This window comes from Microcebus murinus, chromosome 30 (genome assembly GCF_040939455.1).
Source record: "Microcebus murinus isolate Inina chromosome 30, M.murinus_Inina_mat1.0, whole genome shotgun sequence".
Lineage (NCBI taxonomy): Eukaryota > Metazoa > Chordata > Mammalia > Primates > Cheirogaleidae > Microcebus > Microcebus murinus.
Window position 1 is genome coordinate 5,870,144 of NC_134133.1, and position 20,256 is coordinate 5,890,399.

Here is a 20,256-nt window from a genome sequence, read left to right on the forward strand (position 1 = left end):
CTTACAGATTGCAATGGAAAGGTGGAAAGTTCTTAAAAATTCTGATCCCCGGGGCTCACCCAAGCACAATTCACTGGAACCTCCCAAGGAGGTAGTAAGTAAGCATTGGTCATTTTTAAAAGCTGCCAGACTGTTCCAGTGTACAGCCAGGGTTGAGAGTGGCTAGAAACAAGAGAAGAGGTAGGATTAGCCCTGGCATGCTAAACATAGAGTTTTCTTTCCCAAGAGGATGACGTCAGAAAATTTTTTTCTGCTGACCAGTACTCATTGCCATATTCTCTGAGTGCTCAGTAAACTCTTAAAAAAAAAAAAAAATTCACTAAATCCTAAGCATGGATCTTGGCTATGTGGCCATGCTGTTTGGTGAAACCACTCAAATGAAAGTGACAAGTAGACTCACCTCCCCTCTCCCCCACCAAAAAAAATAATAATAATAATAATATGTAAAGCTATTTTAAATTCCAAAATAAAGTAATTAAATGTCCTGAGAGAAACAAATTTCCACCAGCTAAGAAAACACCATATAGATATACCTGCAGTACATGCTAGCAGGTATAACATTTATCTTTTAATTGCAGCTTAATTCTGTTCCCAGAGTCTAATGCAATCACACACACACACACACACACACACACACAGATTATGCCTTTATGTATTGTTGCTACACTTTCCCAATCTCTCTCTATGTATACGTATGTATATGTATATATGTATTGTGGTACACAGAGAGGTACATATATACATGTTAGTTTGTGTGCAAAATATACAGTGTGTTTGGTGTGGTGGCCTGTGCCCTAAAAGGACACATCTTTGTCTTTGAATAACCAAAAGCACGGGTAAGTATGTAGAAGCCAAAGTGTATCTCCATATTGTCTTTGGAAAAGGTTTATGAAGACTTCAGACACCCACAAACATTGTCTGTTAGCTCAAGTACAAAAATAGCATTCACCTGTGTAAGCAAGGGTGCAACAAAAACATTTTTTGAAGCCTGACTTGCCCAACCCAGTCACACAGACTCCATTCATTTAACTGGAATTACACTTTGACTCTTTGGTTGTTACCTCCCTTTCTAGAATCTTCTTCTGCTTCTCAGAGAATTGGGTTTGGTTATAAGGTTCCAAAAGGAATTACGTTGAATGGATAAAGGTAGCTCTAGTCCTTATGTTTTCTATAATCCCCAAATTTAAATTCTCTTGGTTCACTGGAGTCCTAAATTGCTACGCCAGACTTCAATAGTACTAATTCATAGCACAGTGGTCATTGTTCTTTGTAGGGACATTTGATTTGCTCAATAGTATATTAAATTACAATGAGGAACTAATGTCCCTATAGGTGGTAGGAGTGGTACTTCTTAGGGCCTCTGCTTTGCAACTTTTAACTTAAAAGAGCTGATCAGAACCAGATATGTGGTTGAGTTAAGAAATTTTTAATTTCAGGCATTTAGGGCTGGTTTTTTTTTTATGTTGTTTTATTTTGTTTTTCCCTGTCATCCTGGAGCAAAATTGTATCTAGGAAGACAACTCAGTCTTCCCAGTAACTGTTTTCTAGAACTCAACCTGAAGATGTAAAATGAATCAAATAACTAAAGAATAGGTACCAGCCAACATTCGATGTGCTTTTGTGTATTTTTCAAATCTCTTGGATCAGGGTTGATGAGAGTCAGCCTTACATATAGGGTTAGGGGGTGGGGTGGGACTTCATCCAGCAAGTTCTAGCATTTAGAAGGTCTCTGCCTAAAAGGCGGGTGGTTGGGAAACTTCTTGGGGAGGGACTGACGGCTGCTTCCCTCCTGGATCTAGCCAGGTAGTCAGTGGAGCAAGCCCTAAACCCCAGGGCTCTTGTCCTCAGGTGGTAAAACTACAATAAAACCTCATCGGTTCAGACCTAAATACTTAGAATCCCTAATAATCCAACTGCAGATGTTGACTCTTCTAAGTTTTCTTAAGTAAAATCTTTGACGTGATCTCTACTTTCTCTGGAAATTCTAAAGGCTCTTCTTACAAGTTGGAGGAATCCAATACTTTTTTTTCCATCGCAGGACCTAAGAAATTAAATTTCGGGGCCGGGCGTGGTGGCTCACGCCTGTAATCCCAGCACTCTGGGAGGCCAAGGCAGGCGGATTGCTCGAGGTCAGGAGTTCAAAACCAGCCTGAGCAAGAGCGAGACCCTGTCTCTACTAAAAATGGAAAGAAATTAATTGGCCAACTAATACATATGTAGAAAACATTAGCCGGGCATGGTGGCGCATGCCTGTAGTCCCAGCTACTCGGGAGGCTGAGGCAGGAGGATTGCTTGAGCCCAGGAGTTTGAGGTTGCTGTGAGCGAGGCTGATGCCACGGCACTCACTCTAGCCTGGGCAACAAAGCAAAACTCTGTCTCAAAAAAAAAAAAAGAAAGAAATTAAATCTTTTTTTTTTTTCAATTTATAAGTCAACTTATTTACATTTGTTAGAGGCTTAAAAAAAGCCTTATACTTTTATGATACATTCATATGATAACCAATGTAGACTTCATGAATACCTATTTCTTTAGGGACCAATTACAGACTGCATTGAGAGGCAATAAAATGATGTCTCTGTTTAGAAAGAAAGCCCCATGATTTAGGCTATGTTGCTGACAGACCAGCATCTTCCTTCTCCCATTGCTCTGAATCAGTGAGGTTTTACTGTAAATTCAAATGGAAACAGCAGGTGTCTATTTCCAGCCACGCCCACCTTGCAGAATGGTCCATGACTTGATTTTTTCCATTTAATTTGCAAACCAGCCACATGTTGATAAAGGAGAAGTAAGTAAAGTGGTATCTCATGAAAGAAGAGAGGTGGACTCCTATTCTGCCTCCTAGTGGCTGTTAGAATATCCCTCCAATAAATAATAGATCACAGAAGAGCTTGGCCCATTGAACAAACCCTTTCATTTATGGAATTATTTCCATAATCATCTTTCATGTTTCCAAATGCCTTCCCATCTTTTTTTCGGTGAATGCTCTGGAAAGTGTTTCCAATTTGTAAATACTTTATGGCATTATTGAGCGGGGAGGTGGGGGACAAGAAGGGGCTGGCGATTTGTTTTTGTTTTCCTGCTCTCTTTGAAATCAGCAAAACAGGGCCTGTTGTACACCGCCTCTCATTCTGCATGCTCCCTGCCAGAAATGATTAGTCAACGTGCATGCGTGCCTTTGAATTGCATTCACATCTGGCCCCAGTCCGATGTGAATCTCGCCCCCGAGGCCCTGCACAATGATTTCCAAGTGCCCACGTGCATGAAAATGAGTTACTTCACTGATATTTTTTGGTTTTCAATGTGCATATGTGTCCAACCCCTAGAAAAGTAAGTCCCGATCTTCTTACTCAGCATTTCCTGCCCTAAGCCCGATCTCTCCTCCAGACTGGATGTAAAAGCAAAGGCTCCTTGCTTAAAGAGATTTCAGCTTTGCCTGAGTATGAAATAGGAATAACATTTCCAACGTGTAGGGAAACATGAGTCCCTTAGCTCGGATGAGACCATAGACGATTCTGCCCCAGAGAAGTAGACATAAGCGAACAATCATTGCAAATTTTCAAGCTAGACCAGCAGAAAACCCACAAACACAGTGAAGAAACTCCCAAATTTTAATACCTTAGAGCAAGAACTAGCCGATGACAATGACAAAGAGCATGACTCAAAACATACTGAGTTATTGTAAATTGAACAGAAGTTCCACGTCTGTTATTCCTACAGTTGCACCCTCTGACCCCCCCACCTCGGGTCAGAGAAAAGGCTCTCTACGGCAGGCCTGGTATCAGGAAAAGCCCTGCCTTGGACACTCAGAGACCCCATTGTATCCAAAAATGCTGTTCTCTTTACAATAAAATGACCCAACCCTGCTGGATGCACAATTAGTTCTTGAACAGTGAGGGCTGGAGCTCCCGTCTTCCGTCTGCGAGGGGAAGTTCATCACCTCTTTGTCTGTTGTTTTTCTGCCAAATCCCAAAGGCCTTTGCATGGTGGTCAGACTTGATGGTGGAACACGCAGAGACGTTCTTGTCACTCTTCGCGGTGGACATGGATGCAGCGTTAGAGGTGCAGCCTCCGGACACGTGGGACAGTTTTCCACTGTTTCAGCTGCTGAATGATTTTCTCCGTACTGACTGTATGTATCCTCTCTGTTTGATTTTCCTAGGTAGTGTGCAGATAAACAGGTTGCTAAGGTGCCTTGACCCCAAGCAGACTGTAGGCTAGACATAGCTCTGCATAGTTTCATTATTACAGAAAAGGAGGGGAAGGGAGGGGAGGGGAGGGGAGGGGAGGGGAGGGGAGGGGAGGGGAGGGGAGGGGAGGGGAGGGGAGGAGAGGAGAGGAGAGGAGAGGAGAGGAGAGGAGAGGAGAGGAGAGGAGAGGAGAGGAGAGGAGAGGAGAGGAGGAAAGGGAAAGGGAAAGGAAAAAGGAAAGGAAAAAACAAGACCCTTACAGCTGATGGGCATTTCCTTTCTTCCAGAAAGTATTCTTTCGTAGGGAAGCCCTCTCTCCACTAGGCAGAAGAACCTGAGAACAACGTGAGAAGAGGTGTCTGGTTTTTTTGTGGGTTATTCGCTCTCAGACAAACCGACGCACTTAACCTCTTTGCATGATGCAATTTTTATCAAAGGATGCTTTCTGGATGAAAAACCGATTTCTAGCTAAATAACACAGCAAGTATTTCAGAGTATCTCAAGGCATCAACAGCCATAAAATAGACCTTCCTCCCCAGGGAGGGTGATGAAAAGAGAGGGTGTAAAGAATGCCTCTCTCTTCCTGGGAGGAAGGGGTGTGGGTGCAAGGAAAATATTTAAAAAATGGTGTAGATTGTTGTTCTTGTGGAGTTTGTTTTAAAGGAGAATGATTGGTTTTCCTTCTATTATGGAAGTTCCATACCAATGGGTAAAGTGTTTCTGAATTCTATTTCCCTTCCAGACAGATTTAATGAACATTCCCGAATGCATTCCCGAATGCTTTTCACGTACCATTTTTGTTTTCTTCTCCTTTTGGCTTCCTTAGAAGCAGTATATTTAATGTCGAAGACAGTCGTGTCTGTGTGTGTGCATTGTACGTTGATAAAAACGGCTGTGGGTTCTTACCGAGCTTTTGCTTATCTGTTCTAGATAATCTGTGCAATGGAAAATTTCACAAACACCTGCAAGACCTCTTTGCTCCACTGGTGGTTAGATATGTGGATCTGATGGAGTCCTCAATTGCACAATCCATCCACAGGGGCTTTGAGCGGGAGTCATGGGAACCAGTCAAGTAAGAAAACCTCTTTTGATACCATCGGAGTACATTTTGCTTTGGGTACAAATGGCTGGAGAGTCATACAGAAATGGATTGATGGTGGTGTCCTATGGCTTTTATTAGTATGGACGGAGAGAAAGCACTGTGTATATTTTCTACTAGGGTGCTCGTAGCTTCCTTGCCCAAAACAGGGTGGGGGAGAGGTTGGGAAATGTTTTATGAAATGAAATCTTTCTTTTATTGCACAAGATAAACGAGGAAGAAGGAATAGAAACTCGGTTGTGATATTTGCACTGTGTGTCTTACTCCGGTGGAGTTATCACTGGGAATTAAGTGTTTCCCAAAGTGTGTTCCATAGGGTTCTAGAAAGGGGAGGGGGTGTCAGCAAACTTTTTCTAGTAGGGTTCCAAATAGCAAAGATTTAGGCTTTTGGAGCCATACAAAATCTCTGTCACAACCACTCAGCTCTGCCATTGCCACATAAAAGCAATGGTAGACAATGTGTAAACGAGCAAGGGTAGCCGTGTTCCAATAAAACTTTATTTATAACACAGGGCCATAGTGGCCATTCCCTGGCCTAGCCTTCGAGATGCACCTCAAAAAAAGGACTCTATGGCCAAATATGTTTAAGAAACACCACATACCCCACCTGTTCGCCTAGACCCTGTCTCTTGGAGAGCCACAAAGCACACAGTGGCATATTCTAAAACTCTTGAGAATATAGTAACACAGAATTGTGTTTAACTCTGCTTTACCCAGAGTTTCCTACATGGATTTGACCACAGTATGCTTCTTTGGGCGGGATATCCATCCTGCGGGACAAATTACAGGAAATCCTGTAGGCTGCGGGATTGTCAATTTCCACAACTGCTTGGTGAATCTTAGATCCTACTAGAAAACATTGGGCAGCTATGTTTCCCAGCACAGAAGAGGGCTGTGACTCGAGGCTGCCAAAGGTCCGTCCCAGACACCCCTTTCTACGAAAATAGAGACTCTCATATGGAGAGTTTTTTGGGGTGTGGTTTGAAAAGCCAGTAAAGCCTGGTATTGGCTTTGCCCTGTTAGATTCTTTTTTGTTGTCGTCGTTCTTTAAGAAAATCATTTTGTTCTCTCTAATCTTTTACATCTTTGGGATATAGCAAACATTATGGAGCAAAGTGGGCTATGCACAAGCACACTCTCAAACTCCAGAACAAGTATTCAAGAGGCTTTTCCTCGATTTGGAAGCCTTGACTTGTGCCCTATTTTTAAGCAGTTTTCTGGACTTAGACCCACCCTTTCGTAGTACACCGTACGAGACTCTCACTGATAAATTAATGCAAAATAGCTCCGTCTGCCTCCCTTCCACATCTGAGCCACGGAGAAGTTTCTTGACCTACCCTACTGAGAGCAGGTTAATAGGCAATTGCTCCTCCTTTTCAAAGACGTATACATTTAAATTTTAGCTTGTTATTCTCAGGTTTATAATAGTCTCTTAATATGGCCCTACTGACTTTTAACTCATGAGGATAAAACTAGGTCCCTTTATGGCAAGACATTATTGAGGGACTCTTTAATTTTTTTTTTTTTAAATGCTTACTATGATCAAGACAGTTGCACTTTGGAGAACAGCTGTGAAAAGGAAAAGGTGAAAATGAGTAATATTTACATGTTGAAAATAGCAGTGGTCTTGAAATAACAGCTACGTGGCCGCGTTTAAACGTGGAGGCTACTACTACCAACACTCACAGGAAGGAAGGTTCTGGATTCTTCACTATTCCTTCAAGACCCCTGGATTCAGGGCCTCATCCTCTGTGAACTGGCCAGCAGGCAAGGGTTTGAATCTCTGTGAACTTCTTTGCTCCTCCGTGAAACTGATATTTTTTTAAAAAAAAAAAAAAACAGCCCCACCAGGTATCTGAGAATTGTCCTGAACCCTCATGATGAAATAATTTTATAATCTGTCGAATTCTTCGGAAGCCAAACATGTGACGGCTGTTTTTTTTTTTTTTGAAGGATTAAAAATTCCTAATACTCTGAGAAGTAAAGATAAAAATCAAAATCATTTTCACAGCTGGGGGTTGGTCTGGGAATGTTCGGTTTGGGAATTTTTTTTTTTTTTTTTTTTTTTTACCGATTCGAAAAAATTTGAACTCTTGGATGGACAATTTGAAGATCTGCAAATGTATAAAGGAGTAATCGTTGTGAATAACAACCTGAGAACTACATAGATGTGCATGTGTTTTTCAAGTAGCTTTTTGCTGTGCAGAGCTGTGCTGTTGGTTAGTGTATATGATTGTGGTTTGTCCAGTTCATGCTACAGAGTATGTGCCTTTAAGAGTGAGTAGAGATATTTGGAAGTGCCAACTAAAACATAAGCTAAATTAAAATATTTTTGAAATCGCACACATTTTATTAGCTGACTCAGATGCCATGGGACAGCTCCCCAGAATGGCATAAAATGGACAAAGGGTGACAAAGGGCTTGGGAACCTATGTATGTGCTAAGAGGAGTGAGTCTCTCTGTACTTCTGCCCATGTGAGGAGAAACAAAGTGTGAGTTTTCATCTGACCACTTATTAGAGGGTTGATAAAAAAGCAGAGATTCATTTTTCTTCTTGGATTTTTTTTCAAGCAAAACATGATCTTTTTGGACCAGCCTGAGCAAGAGCGAGACCCGTCTCTACCAAAAATAAAAAGAAATTAATTGGCCAACTAAAAATATATAGAAAAAATTAGCCAGGCATAGTGGCACATGCCTGTAGTCCCAGCTACTCTGGAGGCTGAGGCAGGAGGATCGCTTGAGCCCAGGAGTTGGAGGTTGCTGTGAGCGAGGCTGACGCCAGGGGCAACAGAGTGAGACTCTGTCTCAAAAAAAAAAAAAAGATCTTTTTGGAATACTTTTTCATCAAGCTCACTTCAAAACAAGAAACTAGCTTAGGTAAATGGATTTAGTTTGCTCAGTCTTTTCAAATTTTGCCACACAATTTTCCAATACACACACACACACACAGCTTTTCTCTCAAACAATTGCTTATCCTCAAGTAGTTCCGCTTTTCAAAAGTCCTGATTATATAGGCACCTGATTATAGGTAAAATGAGAAATGCATTGTTTACTTCAAAATAACTCGCATTCACAATGTTAAGGAAAAGCAGCACTCTGACAAGAAAATGGTACTAATGTATTGAGGAGTTTGCTAAAAACAGAATAAAAATAGTCTCTATTATTCAGATTTTCTTGTTTCAGCATATGACCCTGGAAAAGAAAATAGAGATATAATCACTTAGGCTTGACCCAGTTGAGATTATTTCATGGAAAGGGTAAAATGGCTAAGTCCTAGTGCCGCCCTTCCCTGCAAAGATGTCCTTCCGTCTCTGCAAGGAGAGAAAAGAGAGGTTGCATCTCTGTTTCCATGAAGCCAGACACAGAATTAGACTCTATGAATTGGTGGGAAAATGTCATATCATAGCTTCTAACCACAGCTGAAGACAGTCAGCTTCTCAAAGTCAGGCCCAGGCGGAGTAAAATCTGGAGCCTGTTGCCTTCTCGTGGGTTTCCATTGGGACATAGCATGGGGCTGCCACCCACAGTGGGGCAGGTGGTTTACCACCCTGAACATGACGTTTTGGTCCTGACAAGTAGTGGACCACATTTCCACCAGCTCTTTAGCACTGGCTCATTGTTAATGAGCCATCGTGGCCTTCTCTATATGGAAGAAAAGCTAGAAAGCATGGAATACAAAGTCTTACCAAGTCTACTACCCACCACCCCCACCCCACCTCGCCCCCGCCTACTACCCTTTCCCTGACAGGGGGTCACGCAGTCTCCACTTAAACACCTCCAGGTGTAGGGGACCCTTGGTTGTGCCATTGCCCATTTCACGTTAGAATGGCCCTGAGTGGTTCTTCATATATGCACACTGTAAAATCCAGATTCTCACGTCTCAAAATGTACATCTTCTCTCTCTGCCTAGGGTACGCTTAATGAAAAGTATTTTCAATATGTTCCTTTTCAAAATTGTCAAAGATGTTAATGTCTATTTTTAAAAAAAATAAATTGTATTGTGTATATTTGAGGCATATAACATAAGATACATATATGTGGTAAAATGGTGACTACAGTAGAACATATTGGCATAACCGTAATGTTAGTGATAATAAACCATCAGACCAGGCCGGGCGCGGTGGCTCACCCCTGTAATCCTAGCACTCTGGGAGGCTGAGGCAGGCGGATCGCTCAAGGTCAGGGGTTCGAAACCAGCCTGAGCAAGAGCGAGACCCCATCTCTACTATAAATAGAAAGAAATTAATTGGCTGACTAATATATATAGAAAGAATTAGCCGGGCATGGTGGCGCATGCCTGTAGTCCCAGCTACTCAGGAGGCTGAAGCAGGAGGATCGCTTGAATCCAGGAGTTGGAGGTTGCTGTGAGCTGGGCTGACGCCACGGCACTCACTCTAGCCTGGGCAACACAGTGAGACTCTGTCTCAAAAAAATAAATAAATAAATAAACCATCAGACCGAAGACACCTTAGCAATATGTAGGCGGCCTGGTCTCAAACTGATAAGCTTTGGAGTTGGAGTCAGAACTCTTGGCTCTGCTGGTGACCTGCTGGGTGACCCTGGTCTACCAAGTTTTCTGAACTTATTTAATATATATATATATATATATATGTTTTTTTTAGAGGTGGGGTCTCGCTATGTTGCCCAGGCTGGAGTGCAGCGGCTATTCACAGGTGTGATCATAGTGCACTGCAGCCTCCACCTCCAGGGCTCAAGCAGTCCTCCCACCTCAGCCTCCCAAATAGCTACAGACGTGCGCCATCACGCTAGGCTTAAGTCTTCAGAATTGAAGCCTCTCAGTCACACTGCCTGAGACTCAGTGTCCTCCTTTGTAAAACGAAGACTTCAAGTCACCAAAGCTTTCCCCAGTGCTAGCATCCCTGAAACTGTGGCCGCTCATGCTCAAACGCTTACAGATACTTGATCGTCCCCGCCTTCCTAACGCCTAGAACAGGGCCTGGGACATAACCAGTGCTCAATAGATATTTGCCGATTGATTGACGTATTTATTAAGGAACACGCAGAGGCCTGATTGTAAGGCTACCTTAGGAAAGCTGTGGGGATGGGAAAGAGAAAATGACACATTTCCCCCAATTGAGTATTTCAGTCTTGTTGGGTGTGACCAACATACAGGCAAGAAAAAATGGCTTCAAGTGTTTACCAAGGTACAGACACAGAAATAACATGGGGAAGAGTTGTGAGAGCGTAGAGTAGGGGGGAATGAGCTTCTGCGGAGGGGTCGTGAGGGAGATAGCTTGGGGAGTGAGATTTCAAAGGGGCTGGGGCGCTGGGCAAGACATGCAGAAACATGGCGGAAGGAAGACACACGATAGAGACAGTCAGTGTTGGGTTTGGCCAGCGTGGATTGCAAAGCAGGCAAGCCAGAGAGGCTGCAGAGAGGTTTGGGAGGTTCTGAAATCCCATAGAGGTTGGAATTTTTTCCTGTGTGTGAAGCCCTCTTCATGGCAACGTTATAGCACTCGGGCTGGTGAGAATTGGCTCGCTCTGGAAGGGGGTGGTCTAAAAACACTTTGGTCTTTTTATATATTAAAGCATAGGTCTATATACAGTGTATAGACTGATATACATATAAATTAAATGCTCATGGAGAAGGAAGTTGGTGTGGATAAAAGGTTGAGAAATACCACCCTAGACTCTTGGAAGAAAGAAAAGAGTGTACAGCTGCTTGTTCTTTTAAGAAAAAAAAAAAAAGAAAGAAAGAAAAGAGTACCCAAGCCCCAAATCAAGGAGTAAAACCAAGAACAAACACTGAGAGAGACTTTAGGGTCCAGAGCACTAAGAGAAGACAAGATGTACTGTGTATATTCATGCAAGAAATGACTCCTAAAAGTAGAAGGCATTTTGTATCTTAAATCTAACTCCACTCATAAATTTGAAACCAAAGTCTTTGAGAGAAGACACAACCATCTCCCTTCTGTGTAGAGACAGTATCTTAATAAGAATTAATTCCAGGCCAGACCGGGTGGCTCATGACTGTAATCCTAGCACTTTGGGAGGCCGAGGCGGGAGGATCGCTTGAGCTCAGGAGTTCAAGACCAGCCTGAGCAAGAGCGAGAACCCATCTCTCCTAAAAATAGAAAGAAATTAATTGGCCAACTAAAACTAATATAGAAAACTAATATAGAAAACATTAGCCAGGCGTGGTGGCACATGCCTGTAGTCCCATCTACTCAGGAGGCTGAGGCAGGAGGATGGCTTGAGTCCAGGAGCTGGAGGTTGCTGTGAGTGAGGCTGACACCACACCATTCTAGTCCGGACAACAGAGTAAGACTCTGTCTCAAAAAAAAAAAAAAAAAAAAAAAAGAATTAATTCCAGAAAGGAAGGAATGACTTCACCTCTGGTCGTTTCCATCAGTAGAAATGATGAGACACACAACTCTGTAACCTTCACCCACATAACAGTGAGTAGATGAGAATTTTTTTAAACCATCCAGGATGGGTCCTTTAACCTAAATGGGCGCTATCTTATTTCAACTGAATCCCCAAAATGAGTGAAAGAGTTTGAATGTTAACATATTATCGGTTGCTAGGACTGCATTGTACACTTTGTATGCTATGCAGAGATGCCCAATCACGATTCTTACAGAGAAGCATGGCTGGCTCGTGTCTTTAGGTCGTTGCTAAAGGCCCCTCTTTAAAATACTAATTCATTGCAGCCGTCAACAGCTCCAGGGGCCCGACTGGAACTGAGTGCTACTTGAAAATTCTCCCTTTTCACATGTATATTAGTGAAATATTATGTCTGGAATTGCCTCCTTGATGATTGCATGACTAATATCCAAAGGAAATATTAGTAACGTTAGTAATATACTCTTCAATATATTATTTTGCTAAAAGCAGAAATATCAAGCATGTTTCGTCCTTTTAAAAGCAGAGCATTCTAAAATGTCACATGAAGGAAATGTTTGAGTCCAGAGCAGTAGTCCAGCCAAAAGGGTCATATTCTACAAATACAATATGTTTTGATTAATATAAAGGGTTTTTTTTTTCCTTTATTTTTTGTGTGCAAGATGAAGTGCGCTTCTAATTTGTGTACCCAACCATCCGCTAATATGTTTAAATTAAGTTGCTTTTGCATACATTTGTATGTTATTCGTTCCTAGCTACTTTTAATTTGCTCAGAATTGACATTTTAACTTTCCAGGATGCCGTCCCTAAGATCTCCTAATTCCTTGATCATTATTCAGTGTGCGTATCATTTGATGATCACATTTGCTTATATAGGCCCACACATGTCCCGGTGGAAATCGCCAACGGTTTTGTTACATGCCAGTGTTTAAAGGCTGAGAACCACCGGGGACTGAATTCAAAGGCAAATTCCCCAGCTAAACAGAGACACATGGAAGGAAAAATCCCATTTCTTTCCCCTGCTACTTAATAGCCACATTTGCTAATCTCCTCTTGACCATTCCCACAGGAGTACCCATTAGTCCCAGGTAGAGATATATCACTGGCTTTGCCAAAACGTGAGGTGACAAGGACAAATCTGTAGGACACCTGTTTCCCCTTTAAGGAAGAGAATGCCAGGTAGGCAATTTTGCATTCTAGGTTTTTCGGTCTCCAAGCCAAGGCTATCAGTTGCCATCCTCAAAGAGTCATTTGTTTCTAGAGAGAAACAGGCATCCGGGCTATCTACAAAGTCCAGAATGTCTGGCTTAGCGGGAGGCATGTTCCCCGGGCTCCCGAGCGCGCCCAGAGGCAGCTCCGGAGTCCTGTTACTCAAACACAGCTTGCCCGGGGCAGAGTTGCCTTGGCAAAACGTGCTCTTCTCCTGCAAGATCCAAAAAGAGAACCTCAGCGCCTCTGCCAAAGTGCTGTCAGCTCCACTTAAACAGGAAGGCTCCTCTCAGATGCAGAGAGGCCGGGCTCTGCCGTGCCAGTGACTTTGGCTGGATGGAACACCCTTAAAATGCCACTGCAGAAGCACGAGGCGCCAGCTCCCAGAGCGGCATGCGACACAGTCCCTCCGAGGAAATAACACAGTCGGTTCAAGCTGGGGGGTTCTGTTTTGTTTTGTTTTCTCTCTTGACTCGTAGAAAACCATCCATCTCTCTCTTCCATCGCATCCGTTGATCTGTCTTTGTTCAAAAACAACAACAACAACAACAACAAAACTGATGCGAGGTGGCATTTTTAACTTTGGGGTCATTTTTAACTTTTTTTTTTTTTTAACGTTTTGCAGAAATAGACACAGCTTGATTAATTTGCACAAACAGAACACACCCATGTAACTCACTACGTAACATCATGCAGGTGAAGAAATGGAACATCCCTGATACCTCAGAAGCCCCTGCCATGCTTTCTTTCTGTCTCTGTCTGACTTTTAACGGTGGCTACTCTGATATGAAGCCACATTTTAAATCCACTTTCGGTGGAAGAGTTTAAGAACTGAATTTGGGATTGTTTTCTCTTCCTAAGTGTCTGGCTCTCCATGTAAACATTTCTGCATTTCAAGTGGACTTAGTTTGGGAGAGGAAGTTCCCATTTTCTTGAAAATCATTCAAATAAAATTATTATTATTTCTATAAAATTATTCAAATCTGACCTTTCTTCTTGGTTCCATTTCTTAATCTTCACCATCAACTCTGACAACCCATTGCACGTACACCTGTGTTCAGAAGTGGCGTTTGGAAGGAATTCCATTTCTGTACGTCACCATGATGCGTGTGTTTAAGGGGGCGAACTCCCTTTTCCATCTTGTATCTGATATTTAACTCCATCAACAACAATAATTTGTTAAAAATAAGAAAAGTGAAGCATTCCGCCATTTCTATCCATCCCAAGTCACTTCACAGCTGCCCCAGCCCCGGGCCCTGCCCCAAATTGCAGGAACTTGAAGTTCTTAGTATGTGACAGGTTCTAGAACTTTGACAGCAATGGATTTGGTTGGCAAAGGCCCCTCCCAGAGGCATTTAAAGGACGTGATCATGGTGCATGGGTGCTCCATGAGGGTCCACGCTTTTAAGTCACTCTGCGGTTGATTTTTTTTTTCCCCATTAACCTTTGTCATTTCTCTCTGAATACGAAGCCACGCCACGGTGCCCCATCTGTAAGCTGCTTTTTTGAACCGTGTCGCTTAAGTTTTCGCTGTGTTTTGTCTTGCCGTGGACTTTAGCCAGTTTATTCACGACTGTCCTGTGCTTCTTTCTACCACATCTGCATTGTCACCGTGATGGTATTTTTTTTCTTTCTGTCTGTTTCTTCCACAGGAGTTTAACCAGTAACCTACCCAATGTGAACCTACCCAATGTGAACCTTCCCAGAGTACCAAATCTACCAGTTAACATTCCTCTAGGCATCCCACAAATGCCTACCTTTTCGGCACCGTCATGGATGGCTGCTATATACGATGTTGAGTGTGTATTCAGTTCACATCAGATCTCATTTAAATCTCAGTGATCTTGGCATGGATATGTATTGTTTATTTCTATACATCCTATATAACAGAGAGGGAGATGGATAATTAGACATATTTTGCTGATCATACAGAGACAATATTGTTTATTTCTGGCATGCATCGTATTTGTAAGATGTTTGCTATATATACAGCACTAACAATTTGTCTTAACGCCTACTGCAGGCTTGAGGGCTATGTTTCACTCCCTGAAGTCTTTTGCAAAAGGATTCTACCTTTTTTGTTTGTTTGTTTGTTAATACAGGTGATAAGACGTTGAGTGTCAGGCGTCCAAAAATAGTCCAGGACACCTCTTTGATGGGCTGAACAGTTGTCTCTGGCCTGGTCCACATCTAAGAGGGAAAGACACTTATACCTAAAAGCTTGGTTTTAAAAAATAATAATAATAAAAATAAAAATAAAAAATTCCTGGAGACTGTTTAAACCATAAAGCATATTTCTGGTATCAGCAAATGGCAGGATATAGTAACCGTATGTTCAGGGCTAAATGAAAATTTCTGAGTGGATCAAGCTTTAGTCATGTAGATGTTAGGTAAAGATACTTTCCAAGGTGGTAGTACAATATGGTGCTTTGAAATCGAGGTAGCAAGGAGGTTGCTAAATTTGGGTATGCAAGATTCAAGCAACAAAGAATTGAGTATTTGGTGGCCATATCATCCATGGTCTGAGCATAGGGTCATGATTTACATGCGTCCACACAAATGTCCGGGTTGCACGGGCCACTTCTTCAAAGCTATCAGTTTGGGAGTGTGGAGATTGAGAAGCCATTTCTCGTAGCTTCGGAAATGACTCCTCTCTCCTTTTGTTCTTAGCAAGAAGAAGATCCAGCACCCATCAATCCTACCTCCGGGAAATTAAATTAGAACCACGTGTATGATTTAATAAGTGAAATAAGGTTTAGCGATTCTATACCCTTCTTTGATCCTTTTCTTAGGCCACAGCTAATTATAGGCCAGATAAGCTTTTTCTTGAAAGAATAAATTGGCACATTTTCAAAGAGAAGTGTTAGTATCAAAGGAATAAAAAATGATCTGAAACTGGCAGTGATGTTTTGAAATCTTGAAATCACGTTCATCAAGATGGCCCCGAGCGTTTTTATTAAGCGTTTTCATTTTCGCAGTAATCCAGGTAGAAGACAGGCCATTAGCTTGACTGCTCTACCTGACTCCCCCGAAGCTGCCTAATAGTTTTTTAAAACCTATTATTGCTCATAAGATCTTCATGAAATCATATGGTCAGTGTGTCTGATTCTCTTTTAAAGACAAATTTAAAAACCTCCAAAAATTTGTATCTAAGAAAAAAAAAAGAAAGAAAACCACTTCTAAAAACGAACACAAATCATATTCATGCTAAGATGACTATATTAAAAGTTAGATTAGGTAGTATCTGTTAGAAATTTTAAAATAAATATCTGAAAGCTTCTCTTACCTCCTTCTGTGCATGCTCTGTGACATTGTTTTTGAAAAGATATGAATCAAGACATTGTAATAAAGCAGATAATGGTCTCCGTTCAATTAATTAAGTCATGAGTGGGAACACATTTTGGTAACTGCTCAGCAATCAAAATAATCTTGGTGCTATTGCCTTAACATTAACAGTTTATCTTAAAAATAAAAAGAAAATATTCTTTTCCTCATGTCAAAACTTAATAATAAGCTCTTCAAAGAAAAAAAAAACCCCACAAGATTTTTTTTTAAAAAAACTCTGAAACCAGATGGGTGTCAAAATGTTGTTGTAATAAATACCAATTATTGCATTCATATGTACTTAATGATTTAAAACATACAACCATGCAGTTCCAAAACGGGGCTTAGACTAGACAAAGTTGGGGTTGCTTTTTCTCCCAAGCATAGGACGGGGTTCGGGGGGGAAGGCTGAACTTCTCACAGAGAGCCAAGGCATCCCCCCACTTTCGAATGATGCTTACAGACGGTATCTGAAAAGAAGGCATGGATTCTCAAGCTCCCACCAGGAAATGCCTGATTCTATATCTTTTCATAATTCCGGTTTCCTCCTTTGCCACCTTTCATTTTTAAGGACGTGTTTCTATGTCACCTGCTCCTTCGTGTCAGATATCTCTCCGTACTGACCGTAGGCTGGTCTGTTCTAGAGAGCACTGCCCTGGCGGTCCAGGCCGTAGGCTCCCTCTCGGCATGCTGAGAGTTCTCCCCCGCCCCTGCCCTGCGATAGCTGTGTATGCATTTATGCACTAGCTATATTCCTCTCTCTGAAGCATTAATTCAATGCAGCTGGCATCTGTCACAATAGAAACACCCACTCTCATCTGTTTCTATAGACGATGTCAGAACGAGTGGTAATGCATGGTGTGTTGGACATTTTATAAATTACCGTGTTAGCATTAGTGGTATGCGAGGAAGGGGGCGGGCACCCCTCAGAGCTCCAAATGGGACTGCCACAAAAGAGAAGGCCAGCCAGAGGAGGGCAAGAAGGGTGAGAAATGGAGCATTTCTCGTACGCAGGCTTTCCGTGGAAGCCCCAGGTAAAAGTCCCTTAGAAGTCACTGCATGCAGAAAGGCATCGAGACCAATGTCCCCATCTGCAGAGAGGACTGGGTAAGATGGAGCAACGGTGAAAGAGCTCAGGTTTTGAGCCCTAAAGCACTGAAAATACTCCTTGTCCACCAACTTCCCCCTGCCTCCACTCACCTTACCCTGGTGAGGACTCCGCCTATGCAAATGGGCTGGTCTAGGAAAATTGGAGTCACAACCAAACTGAACGAGAATTTCAGATTTAAGGTATCCAGGTATATCTATGGAGTCATCCCGGTTTCTTTCCGGCGCTTCCAGAGAGAAAGCGGGTCCTCGCTCACCACTTTGTTAGCACTGTTCTTTGAAAACTACAAGTCTTGTGCAATCTCCAAGAGGCCCCTCCGGTCTGGAGGGGAGCTGGGGAAATGCATGAAACCCGGAATCTTTAATAACTGCATGTTGCCATGTAGTTATTATCCGTTGAGACGTCTCTCTCCCCCTGGTCCGTGGCCTTCATCTGAATCATCACATGTGCCAATGTGGTTATTAAAAGAAGGCTGATTTTTACCATACACCATTCTCCTGGTTGTGACGGGGCAACACCTCCTTCGGACTCCTCACTGGTCTGGAGCAATTGGCCGAGCAAAGCAGACTAACTCGTGTATGGTAAAACTCAAGATCTGCCGGTGGAGATGGTCCAGTCTCCTCCACCGCCAGCACACGTGGTTTTGTATGCTGGAGCTACTGTTTGCCTTAAGCCTTCTGACCCCCCCGGTTGTCTCTGTGCCAGTCTTTCCGGAGCCCGAGGTCCCTGGGTGACTCTTGTTTTCTCATTTTTCTTATCCTGCCAGTAATGGATCAGGCACCTCGGAAGATCTGTTCTGGAAGCTCGACGCCCTCCAGACCTTCATTCGGGACTTGCACTGGCCCGAAGAAGAGTTTGGGAAGCATCTGGAACAACGGCTGAAGTTGATGGCAAGTGACATGATTGAGTCTTGCGTCAAAAGGTAAGCACGGGTGGCTGGACAGGCCCTACACACTTTGCCTGCTGTACACAGGCTCAGGGAAGGCTAGATGGCTGCTCTTTCGATTGGCCGTCATTTGGAGTCTCTTAGAGGAGACGACTGCTTGTCAAAGTCACCTGGAGTGGTAGCTTCCAAAGTCTAGCTTCCATTCATTCACCTGCCAAAACCCCAAAATATTCTGGCTGCCAATTTTTTCATGGTTGTTGGCTCTATGCGCAAAAGATCCCTGTCCATTCTTGTATTCCTCTTTGTACCCCCAATATCTACCTGTATCTGGTACAAAATGCTTAACTAATAAATGTTGGTTATGTGTATGAGCATGCTCAGGAAGGATAGCTGGATGGAAAAAAAAAAAAAAAAAAAAAGACAAGAAAGAATATACCATTCTAGAGCCAGCATGTCCAGAATAGGTAGCGGGAATCTACTGGTTTTCCAGCTATGTGAGCAGGGCCTCAGCCTTGTGATTCACTCTGTATATAAGAAATGAGCACCTGCTACGTGCCACTAGTTGTCCTGCCCAAAATCTAGCTGAATATCAACCAGGAAGTGGTGAAACATCAAACTTACATTTTGCCTGCGCACAAATTGCCTGTTTTGTCACTGGGGCTGATCGGACTGGGGGTAGGGTTGCTGTACGGGAAGTTCCCAGGCAGACTGTTCAGAGAAGGTGAGGGAAAGAAAATGAGGACAACATTCATGCAGTCAACAAGCATCGTCTGAGCTCCTCCTGTAGACCAGGCACAGGGCTAAGTTCTTGGCATGCAACGAAGAATGAATGTCCGAATACCAGGTACAGAAATAGAATTCCACCGATGTGACCTCATCACCATCACCCTGTCTACCCCCAGATATACATCCAAGTTCCTTTTCCAGTTCATAACCATTCCATAACTTTTCCTCCTTCAAAAAAAAAAAAAAAATAGACCATAAGCAGCACAGGCTACTCTGAATCCCCAGATGTTGTATAATTTAGTTGATGGATCAGTTGTGGGTGATGGGAGCCGGGTTTGGCTGGGGTGCGCTTAATTCATCATTTTATATCTTGGAAGAAGAAAAAGCATCAAAACCGTGGAAACCAAAAGGGGCAAAAGAGCAACGCAATTCCAGGTAGGTGGATAGGATCTCACAGGCATTGGGGAAGGAACTACCTGGTATGGAGAATCTGGGCAGGTGTTGGATGCCATCTCTGGAAGCTTGAAGTCCTAGTGATTCAGATTTTGAGTTTTGCTCTTTTCTTCTCACTCTTAGAACCAAAGGCAAGCTGATTTCTCAAACCCAAGGTCCAAATATCTCCTTAGGGTTTTGAATTCTACTACCTCCTACGTTGCTTACCATGTTTCCCCCAAAATAAGACCTACCCATACAATAAGCCCTAGCAGGATTTCTAAGCATATGGGCAATAGAAGCCCTACCCCGAAAACGAGCCCTAGTGGTGGGCGTGGCTATGAAAATCAGCCCTGGTGATGGGCGTGGCTACGAAAATAAGCCCTAGTGATGGGCGTGGCTATGAAAATAAGCCCTAGTGATGGGCGTGGCTATGCAGCGCATCTGTACAATCGTGCATGTCGTCGCCGGGCGGGAAAGAACAGGAGCAGCCCTTCTCATCTGCCCCACAAGAGCTCTAGTGCTTGACTTGAGAGATCGGGGCCAGTGGTTCTAAAGGAAATAGAGTCACAAGACATTCAGGATGGGATTCGGGGGTTTGGAGAGTGATGATGATGTTCCAGAAGAAGACGACTTAATTCTATTTGAATCAATGTAGATGGTTGTACCGTACTTAAAAAAAAATAACACATCCCCTGAAAATAAGCCCTAGGGTGTCTTCTTGAGGAAAAATAAATATAAGACCCTGTCTTATTTTCGGGGAAACACGGTACATCAGTTTTTAGGAAAAGCGATGCTTTTCCAGTGGCCAAAGTGTTCCACCAAAAAACTTCTTGCATGATCTATCTTAAGGGGCTGAAATAATAGTTATAATAATAATAATTATATAATAATTAAGACTTACCAGCGCCTGACC

General features: G+C 42.8%; 1 protein-coding gene across 5 annotated transcripts in view; it reads left to right on the forward strand.

Annotated features, from left to right (window-relative positions):
* Nucleotides 1–20,256, forward strand: part of CADPS (calcium dependent secretion activator) — a 483,222-nt gene that overhangs the window by 374,090 nt on the left and 88,876 nt on the right. For 2 of the 5 annotated variants that reach the window (XM_075998810.1, XM_075998811.1), the window contains 3 exons: nucleotides 3,973–4,129; nucleotides 5,118–5,259; nucleotides 18,063–18,218. In XM_075998810.1, the coding sequence (XP_075854925.1) occupies nucleotides 3,973–4,129; nucleotides 5,118–5,259; nucleotides 18,063–18,218 (455 nt within the window). Of the gene's footprint in view, nucleotides 1–2,764; nucleotides 2,786–3,972; nucleotides 4,130–5,117; nucleotides 5,260–14,516; nucleotides 18,219–20,256 lie in introns of those variants that run through there. The other 3 variants (XM_075998809.1, XM_075998808.1, XM_020284645.2) reach the window with 3 other exon arrangements.